Source organism: Notothenia rossii, assembly GCF_949606895.1.
Source record: "Notothenia rossii genome assembly, chromosome: 1".
Lineage (NCBI taxonomy): Eukaryota > Metazoa > Chordata > Actinopteri > Perciformes > Nototheniidae > Notothenia > Notothenia rossii.
The window spans coordinates 77,800,357-77,810,924 of record NC_136912.1 but is presented as its reverse complement, the minus strand read 5'-3'; the positions used below and the strand labels follow the sequence as shown (position 1 = coordinate 77,810,924).

Here is a 10,568-nt window from a genome sequence, read left to right as displayed (position 1 = left end):
TTGATGAATATAATTATTTGAAATTGCAATGTAACATTACATATAGAGCTCTATAGTATGTTAGTTTCCTGGTGAAATATCCCTTTATTTTTAACTTGAACATTTAACAAATATGTACAAATTAACTTGGAAAGTGTTTTTGAATTTTCACTTTATTGGAATTGACTTGGACCCTTATTACCTAAAAATCAAATGGAGCCTTTTCAACCTGTTGTATGAAGGTCGGCTGAACACACCTGCTTCTAATCAGACATTTTGACTTGTAGCAGGACAAGCACAGTACTATACTTACTCATAACTTAACTACAATTCCGTCCAGGAAGATGAACAGACCATGTGTTTTCATTCATTTCTTTTCATTTAGCTTGTAGCCGGCAGTATAAGTAAGTCACTTTTATTTTTCTGCAAATTCAAAGAAGTCTTGTCGAAGCAATTCCAGACATTGTGTTTTCCAGACATTGTGCTCAATCAACTTTTATTCTAACACAAACATTCACATGTCTGTTGACAGAAACAGGCCTGCATCCTTTTTTCTGTAGCTTCATGCAGATTTCCATCTTTTTCAACCCTGATATTAACAACAGCTCTTTCGGGTCAGGTAACTCAGACACACTGAATCACTGTCATTTCCTTAGTTTGTTGTTTACCCTGAACTTCATGAGATCCATAACCTTCACTAATTCGAGTGCTACCAATAACTTTGCTTATTATATATACAATTCATTTATATACAAGGTATTTTACTTTTGCTTTGAAGACGTAAGTAATGTCTTCAAAGAGGCTGAAGATATGTGGTCAAAACATGTTGACGAGTGATGATGCATAAGGGATGCCACAGACAAGTTGATATATTGGCCATAAAGCTACATGTGATCTAATTTATGTACATTTTTAAGTCCAGGTGCACTTGTTTGAGTCCCAAAAACTATTCATGCGAGTTCTGCACTGCTGGAAAATGTAAACTCAAATCAAGTGATGGATGACGATGAAGGCAAAAATATATTTACAATATTTCACAAAAAATCAAAGCAGGACCACACACAGAGGGACTGATGGAAAACATTTCCACAGAACCAGGCAGGTGTGTAACGATCTGCATCGAGTAAGCAAGCAGAACAGAATCTGACATCACAGTTACAAAAGGCAAGAGATATGGCTTCAATGACGTGTTTTCACAGCACGAGAACATTTGGATGCTTAGTTCTGAGATAGATTTCAACACCACGTTTGGTTACTGCAGCTTCCTTTGCAGAAAACAAATTAAACATAAGATGCATAAAAAAACACCACGTGCATGTAGGCAAGTAAACATTTAGAGATGATTGTTGGATCACAAATGCTGTTCTTTCTAGACATTTTTCTTCATGTGAAGCTCATTTGGAACATGTAAACTTTGGCAAACCCAAAAATAAATTAAGAAATATGCTGAAACACAATTTAAACTTCATTTTTAAGTAACGCAGTGCAATAAACACATTTTCCTACATAAAGCCACTGCTACTCCATCTGCTCTGTATTACTGTTCACCTCAGTAAGACAAACAGTAGACGTCAGCTTATTGATTCCATCTTCAGATATTTCGCAATAGCTTCTCCTGTCGGCTATTCTTTTTGTACGACACCCACAAATGTAAACAGAGACAGAACGACAACAATTTAAGGCAAACTAAAGGACGGGGGACTCAGACAGGCGGAGGAGCAGCTCTATTTGGGGGGCAGCGGGTTGTCGGGGGTCGTTGGAGTCGCCAGCTCCTTGTAAAAGTTCTCAATCTGCTCCTTGTACATCTTCACCACCACCGGCCGCTTCAGCTTCATGGTCGGGCCTGTGGACGAAGGAATGTATTGTTAAAACACTTAAAAGAAGAGCATGTGGCTACTTAAAACTTTATTTTTTATATGCATTCGTGTTTTAGTCTAAACCCGGTCGTAAGGATTCATGGTCAGAGTTGAGCACACAGACATTTCAACACTCTTCTAAAATATTTCCCCCACAATATTATGGTTAAAATACTTCTATGAATGCCACATGTTATAACATTCAGAATAAGAAAAAACTTGGATGTAAGATGTCAAATTAAAGTTTCCTCAGCAATTCTGATATAAAATGAACCTTTTGACTGTTGATTATAGATGCGTAGATTAGTGACTAGAGCAAACCATATATAACAACAGTTTTTTTAAATGTGGTTTCCAACTCGGAAGCCATAAGGTGATTATTGTGGTAGGAAAATAACAATCCCTGATTAAAAGACCACCTGTCCCCCCGCCCCACTCACCCAGCTCTCCTCCTGGAAGCGAGAAATCCCGATCCAGAGTGATCCACTTCTGAATGCGCTGAGCGTTGGAGCATGCTTTCTCGTTCACTCGGTTGATACCCTCCTGAATGGCGGCGTGGACCAACCGGTCCCGCCCGCCTGTGACCTCAGAGACTCGCGTGGCGTTGCTGCCCAGCCGCCTGCAGAGCTCCACAGCCTCTGGAGTCAGCTCGTCCTCTGGCTCCCCCGAGTCTGCGTTCAACTGGCACTGGGGAGTCAAACATTTGAAAAAAGTTATTGCCGAACGTTTACAATTGTTTGGCTACACAAGCATGCAGTTCTTTAATGCCCACTAGATGGCAGAATCTGAAAGGAAATTGATAATATGGCTGAGCTTCACTTTTAACAGATGATCCTTTGTTATCAGATAAGACCGATATATTGACTGATAAAAAAGGTGTAAAGATAGGATGTTTACGGGGCTTAGATACAGTGTTGCTGACAAGATACATCTGCAGTCTGTACCTGATACCTTTGACTGTGTTCAACAGCCTGTTATCTACAGCTTCTTTACTCACTACAGTGCCCTGCCGTCGTCTAGTTCAAATGTGATTAAAGCTCCAGAAACAGAATCAAGCTTGCTGTAAAGTCTACACCTGGAGCGAGATGTATAAAGCACACACATCCGCAAAAAACATGTATTATAAGATAAACGTATAAAAGTATGTGCACCTTACAGTAAAACATTGCTCAGGTTGTTTGAACAATAATTAAACCAATACAAATGGCTGTCCAAACAATGTTGTGCAAAAAGGAAAAAGTGTATTTCTAAATTTGAAAGGATATGAGCATTTTATTTACACTCAAGACATCAGTTCCCTGTCTACGATCTTTTAAATTCATCCTTAAATATAAAGTCTGTTTTTAAGGAGCTCTATAAAGTTTACATGATTAACTGTAGAGTTTAAAGTAAGGATTGTGCACCCAGTTCCACAAATGCATTGTGTCTCAGTTTAAAGACTCACCTTAATGGTGAGCAGCATGGACAGAAACTTCTTCTTGTCTCCGATCAGCATGGCGTTACTAATGAGCGGCACAGCCTCCTTCACCGCATCCTCGATAGGAACCGGAGGGATGTTCTCGCCTCCTGCCGTGATGATCAGCTCTAAAAGTCAATGCAAAGAAACACAAAGGTTAAGTTTATTCAGGTTTATTCATCAGAGACACATGAAAAATGTTCCTAAAGCTAACAGCAGGGTTCATACACTTTTTCACCAATGATTTTCAATGACTTTTCCATGACTTCTCAATGACCTTTACCTCATTTTCCATGACCAAAAGAAAATTCCCACTGAAAATGGTTTATTTTAACATAGAACAGGAAAATAAGGTCTGCATATGAAACATGTTGTGCCTATCTACAACAAATCAAATAGTAGGCTTACTAGCTTCTACACGCTGAAGCAACTGTAGTCTGGGATGCAAACTCATCAGGTATGAAAAAGGTGACAAGCATCCGAGCCCCCGGCCCCCCCACCCCACGGAATATCGGCTTGAAAATTAGGAATAACAGAGGATTTTAGCAGTCAGAACAACTAAAGCAGCAGTGTTAATAATAACAGAAACGCCAAAGAGTCACATCTAATAGAAATATATAAAAAGCATTTATTTTAATTGTGTAGCAGTCAGTTTATAATTTTGGCAGCACTGTTGAGCATTTTGAAAATGTATTTTTATGCCTCTGTGCAAGGCTTAGTCTTTTTATCTTTATAGCCACATGGTGTAAAGTAACTAAGTTCATAAACTCAACAAGTAGCCTACTATACTTGGGTACAATTTTGAGATACTTGTACTTTATTTAAGTATTTCAATGTTTTGCTACTTTGTTCTTCTACTCCACTACAGTTCAGAGGTACATGGTGTACTTCTACTCCCCTACATGTATTTAATACCTTTAGTTACTTTACAGATGTGGATGAATGATGTGAAATATAATCAAGTGTTAAATCAGACTTTAGTTCCACCTGGAGTAAATCCACAAGCTACCCTGCAATATACAAAGTCATTCAAACTAGCTGCACCTTTGAGAACACTTTCATGATCAATCATTATAAAACATATCATATTATTCTGAAATGGACCAATCTGCACAATGACTACTTTTACTGTCGCTACTTTCACTATATTTTGATGATAATATTTTTCTACTTTTACTTGAGGAACATTTTGAATGATGGACTTTTACTGTAACCAAGTATTCCTAGACTCTGGTACCATTACTTTTACTCAAGTACAAGATCTGAGTACTTCTACTTTTACTCAAGTACAAGATCTGAGTACTTCTACTTTTACTCTAGTAAATATCTATACTTATACCAACTATGTTTATAGCCTATGAAAAAAACTATTAGAAAACGAAGGCTAAAGCTAACGTTAGCAGATAGTGAAAATGTATGCTAGCTAGCTCAACGATTCCTTAAATAATTGGAATATTGCGACAGAAAAACTTTTCAGTTCACATCACGCTCTGCCGCTCTGAACGGCCTGTTCTAACAGCTGTTCACCAGCGGTGCAGTCTGTGCCACAGTGACTCCGCAGTTAACGAACGCACCGTAGATAATGTAGCTGACCCTCATCCCGGAGCAGCAGAGTTCAGCCGGCCCGACAGGCAGGAAGACTCGAGCACACAGCTCTCGCTTCATATATTAAAAAATAACACCATGCGCGTCATGATGGCACATAACAGCTCGCGACTGCAGATTATTTCGGCGATTAGGTAAAATGTAAATTATGTTTGACGCAACTTTAGTTACATTTCCATGACTTTTCCAAAACTTTGGGAAAAATATAGTTTTTTCCATAACTTTTCCAGGGCCTGGAATTTGCATTTTGAATTTCCATGACTTTTCCAGGTTTTCAATGACCGTACGAACCCTGTAACAGATATCCAATAGTATGTTTGGAGGATGTAAAGGAGGATCTCACCATATGTAGTAAACAATACACTTGTTTGAGTGTTGTGAAGCTCTACAAGGAATATAGAATGTACCTTTGATTCTTCCAGTGATGAAGAGGAACCCGTTCTCGTCGTGCTTGCCCAGGTCACCGGAGTGCAGCCAGCCCTCTGCATCCAGAGCCTCCTCCGTCTTCTCGGCCATGTTGAGGTATCCCATGAAGACGTGACGGCCCCAGAAGCAGATCTCTCCGTTCCCCTCCTCGTCTGGGTTGTGCAGCTTCGTCTTGCACCCCGGGATCTCTTTACCACAGCTGCAACACATTCAACATTTTCATTTCACCACCAGGCATAACTTATGGATTGGTTCCGTGTCAGATTTAGAAGTAAAACGTACCTGGTGATCTTGAAGGCCTCCGGGATGGAGATGGTGTGGGGCCCGGTGCTCTCACTCATGCCGTACAGCTCGAACAGAGGGATGTCCAGGCTGAGGAAGAACTCCAGGGTGTCTTTGGTGATGGGGGCAGCCCCCGTGTAGCACTTGGTGCAGCGGTCCAGGCCCAGAGCCTTACGCACCTTTTTGAACACTATCTTTTTGGCTAATTTATAGCTGAGCGGTGTGCGGCCAGCTGCTCCGTTACTGAGGAGACAAAAAACACAAATGTGAGTGTAATGAGCCACGCCGACAGCATGTTTTTCCATCCATCGCCTTTATTGGGTAAAAAATACAGCTGTACTTGGCTCAGTACACCTGCTTAGCATCAGCATGTTAGCATTTAGCTAGCATCAGCATGTTAGCATTTAGCTCAAATCTCAGTTTGTTTGTACTCATGTTGTGTAATTACTTAAACAGGCTCACATAATTGTTATTCTCCATGTGTGCCTAGATGCCCAAAAATGTACTTTTACAATATTCTTATAATCACCATGTAGAGGGAAGCAATAACAACATATAAAAGACTGTAATTTCATAACATTTACATACTGATTCATCTTGGTCAGATTAGTCTGCAGGCCAACATCTTTTGCCCAGATAGCAATTTTCCTGCTCACAGTGGAGGACTTGGCTCCCACAGACTTCATCTTCTCCTGCATCTTCTCCCAGACACGTGGGACCCCCATGAAGGCCGTGGGGCGCACTTCCTTCAAAGTATTTACCAGAGAGCCCTGCAACAAAAGAGAGTTTTACTCATAATGGCAAATGCAGTTCAAAGAGCACATCACATTAAATCAGCCACCACAACATTCTTTGGAGAACTACAATTATAATAATTATGCAAATATCATACACCAACACATACATAGGGCTACCCTCAGGATATGTTCATGAATTTGTAGAGGGGTTGATGGTTAGATGGAAAGAAACCCATCATTTAATATTATGGAAAATATCAACAACACACTGCATGTATGTTTTTGTATCAGCTGCTGATGCTTTCAAATACCCTGTTTTTCTTTATTAAAATATTGGTCTATATTCCAACAATTATCGTAAATCTCTGTGGTAAAAAAACAAGCAATATATTTAGGCTTTTCATGCTTTTCACGTGTACTCTTCACCGTGTATAAACCCAAGTGATGTGTCTTACCTTTAGTGCATCTGGCTGAGCAAAATACGTGGCCCCCCCGACCCTCATGGTGACCCAGATGTCGACCATCTGAGCGGCGATGTGGCTGAGCGGCAGGTAGCTGACCACCACCTCCTGAGAGACGGTGGCGTCCGTCAGACGCACGTGACGGCAGGTGGAGAGCGCCGTCCAGGTTATCTGAGGCAGGCAGAGAGGAAACAGTCCATATGAGGTTTGATATTGCTTTATGTATGGGAGGAGACATAGAGACACAGTTTCAACGAGATACAGATAGGTAAACAAAAACAACAGTGAGTGTTTACGACCTATGTTTTACACCTTTTAGAAGTGAACTTGACAAGAATAAAATACGCGTATGAAACAAGTTTTAATTGCCAGTTGCCAAGCATCAAAATAAACTTAAACACCAAAATGTCCCTTTTTATAACGTTGCTCAATAAACAACTCAGTTATAACAGACGATGCAATAATGTATAAGCATCACTTTTGCAGCAGCTGGTAAGGATTTCTTCTAACTACTTCCTAGAGTAACCTGATAGAAACCTATTTTGTATTTAAATTTTAAAATAAATGTATTGGAGTAAAAACAACATTAAAAGGAAATACTCAAAAGTACAACTCCCTTTTAAAATGCGTCCTTAAGTAGAGCACTTGTGTAAATGTACTTAGGTTAAATTCCAACACTGGCTACAGCATGTAATCTGTTCACCTGGATTGTCTTGAACACACAGTACTAAACCTGACTAACGTGTAGTAATTTCATTTGTATGCGAATGTGTCTGCACGGGTGTGTGTTTTCAAGTCGAAACACACTTGGTTCCTGTTACTCACGTTGTCGTGGCTCAGCATGACTCCTTTGGGCTGGCCGGTGGTGCCTGAGGTGTAGATGAGGCTGCAGCACTGGTTGGGCTTCTGGCTGGAGATGATGGCATCGAGGGGAGCGTCAGGCTCATCGCGGCCGAGCTCCATGAACTCGGCCCACTGCCGAACACAAACAGAATCACTTGGATGGCGCTTCTTTAACCAAATAAAACGTTCCATGTTTGCCATGAGAAGATTCAGTGTTCTTACCGTGTACAGATTTGGTCTCTTCTCTTTAAGTGCATCTTTGTACTGGATAATGGCTTTCAAGTGTGGCAGCTTGTCTTCAACCTGTGAGCAAACAGAATACAATCAAACACAGCCAGTAGTTTATTTATGATAACTGAGAAAAAATAGGAATAATAGTGTTACATTTTTCTAAAAAAGTCAAATTAGGGTCTAAAAGTAGTTTTGTCCTCCAAATCCATAAGTGTATACTGATTCTTAACAGGTTTACAGAAGGTAATATGTTGACAGGCAGATTAAAAACCCTTTGATGTTGAGTCAGATATAGATGTACAAAAAGTCATGCACAAAGGAAACTTGAGTTAAATTATTCACGGCTGAAAAACAAACCAAAGAAATAACTTCACGGTTACAAAAACATTTAGCCGTCTCTTAACTTGTCCTACATGACACATGATTTGTACATCCACATCTGACAGGTCGTTATACTTTTTGTCACTCAATGTCTATACATTTGCAAAAGATGCCATCAACTGAAAATGTTTTGTTATGGTTGACTCCAACAATGAATAGTGGCAGCAAAATGCCAATACCCCTCCTGGAATAACAGGTACAACTACATTGTTGATATAAATATCCTGAATTGCTATCTTTAATTCATAGTTCTCCACAGTATTTTATAGATAAGTTCTTCTGATCTCACCTGAAGGATCTTCTGCAGCTGTTTCTGGTTCTCCACCACTATGATATTGGCCTTGCAGTTTTCTGCTACATACTGGCATGCCTCAGGAGAGTTGGTGGTGTAGATGCCAACAGCGAACCCCCTGCAACAAACAAAAGGATTATGTCAAATAAAATGTTACAGCACTAAATGGTTTAGGGCCAAAATAGATTTCTGATCTTCTGCTTCATTATAAACCTTGCAGATCTCTAAGTTTAATGAACCATCTGGAACAAACTCGCAGCAATGCTCGCTTTCTTAAAATTAAGCCTGAACGATTTTGTTTGCCACTAAACGGGGATTCAACTAACTTTTATTTTTATTATCGATTTATTCGCAGACCATTTCAGATAGTCTTTCCAAGTTTTTCAGTGTCCAAATTGTTGTCTCTGAATGTCCTGTTTTCTCAGTTCAAAACCAAAAGATGATTAAGATATTTTCTGCCAAGTTTGCATGAAAAGAACGATCGACCGATTATTAAAATGCTTTTATAGTGGATTGACTAGTCAAATAATCATTGCATTTCTATACCGCACTGTACGGTGTTTGTCTCAAAGTGAGCCGTCTGGTTTCCTTTTTGGTTCTATTCTTAGTAAAAACAAGACATTTAAAAACAAACTGACCTTGCAGCATTTTTGTTATTTTTTTTAACCTGCAGCAAATGTGAGTCGACTTCTCAGTTAGTCAAATTAACCTGGAATGTATGGCACTGGTTCGTCAAGTTAACTGCCATTTCCATAGATTCTTGTTACGCAGCAGCACTCAGCAGACGGTAGGCGTGGAGAATAAACTCAAAGTATTGGTTTGTGTATTGCATTTCTACATTCTTAGCACACAAGAGAAATGTAGTTATCTGTTGTATAACCAGACCCATATCATGCAATGAAATCTTGTCATCATCCTTTCAGGAATTGCATTAAATACAAATTGTATCCATAATCGTGGCTTAAATCGGACAGCTGCCAGCATGACAACAACCCAATGCCCTGTCACAGATGTTTGGTGGTTTACCAGCTCAGCTGAGACTAATCTGCCCTTGACCATTTAATGTGTTCAGCTTTCCTAATTACTTGGAGTTTATAGATTCTCAGATGAGAGTCAACATCCTAAATTGGGATCAATAAAGTACCATCTTATCTTATTTCCGTTTAGCATGCTAAAGAAAGGCTTCTCTTTACTGCGGAGGCTGTGGCTCAGTGGATAGTGCTGAAATCCTTATATATGGATGTTATATGTATATCACACATGTAAAAACACACATGAGGATATGAGTATTTACAGCAAATAAACCAGTGTCAAATGTCAAACTAAAGTTAAGTGAATGTATCTAGCTGCTGTCCGACAGTGCAGTCCATCAGCTTTCTGTTTGTTATAGAGAGGCTAGGTCCCTCCCCTTCCGGGGGACCTCCATGGGTCCTTATTTCGGAAAAGGTATGTATTGAAGTCAATGGAGAGAGAAAGATTATCTTTTGACCCCGTTTGAATTGTGCCACAAATTACACATATGATGTTTGTCAATTTAAAAGATAATTTTGAAAGTCAAAAAAATTAAAATGTGTTGTAAAACTGTGAAGTAACATTTGTTTGTGTGAAACGCTCAATAAACCAGATCTCTGGTCTCGCACACATCACCAACACTAAGACGGCCGTCACGTTGGCACATTTCACTTCTTTCTTTCAGAATGAGGCGAAAAGTATTAAAAGAGGTGAAAATCACTTCAAGTCTGGGCATGTTGAGAGCTCTACATACACAAAAGGGGAGTTAGTCGGTTACGTAAGAGCCAGCATGCGGGACCGGCTTTACAAGGTTTCAGTGAGTAACACGAGTGTAATGTTAATGACATAACTTACGCGACTCTGGGATTTCTAGTTTTTCTAGTTGCGTATTTTTCATAGTCTTATATTTCAACAGTTTTACGACAAACTGTGACTTTTTTGACATGGAAATTATTTTTTAAGATTGACAAACATCATATGTGTAATTCATGGCACAATTCAAACGGG

The 10,568-nt window shown here is 39.6% G+C and overlaps 1 protein-coding gene across 3 annotated transcripts in view; it reads right to left on the bottom strand.

Annotated features, from left to right (window-relative positions):
- Positions 1-378: 378 nt before the first annotated feature.
- Positions 379-10,568, bottom strand: part of acsbg2 (acyl-CoA synthetase bubblegum family member 2) — a 30,728-nt gene continuing 20,538 nt past the window's right edge. For all 3 annotated transcript variants that reach the window (XM_079680187.1, XM_079680189.1, XM_079680188.1), the window contains exons 6-15: positions 8,547-8,667; positions 7,868-7,948; positions 7,628-7,777; positions 6,797-6,973; positions 6,193-6,374; positions 5,605-5,847; positions 5,304-5,521; positions 3,280-3,419; positions 2,276-2,522; positions 379-1,822 (exon numbers count right to left, since the gene is read on the bottom strand). In XM_079680187.1, the coding sequence (XP_079536313.1) occupies positions 1,704-1,822; positions 2,276-2,522; positions 3,280-3,419; positions 5,304-5,521; positions 5,605-5,847; positions 6,193-6,374; positions 6,797-6,973; positions 7,628-7,777; positions 7,868-7,948; positions 8,547-8,667 (1,678 nt within the window). In that variant the 3' untranslated portion in view covers positions 379-1,703. The remainder of the gene's footprint in view (positions 1,823-2,275; positions 2,523-3,279; positions 3,420-5,303; positions 5,522-5,604; positions 5,848-6,192; positions 6,375-6,796; positions 6,974-7,627; positions 7,778-7,867; positions 7,949-8,546; positions 8,668-10,568) is intronic.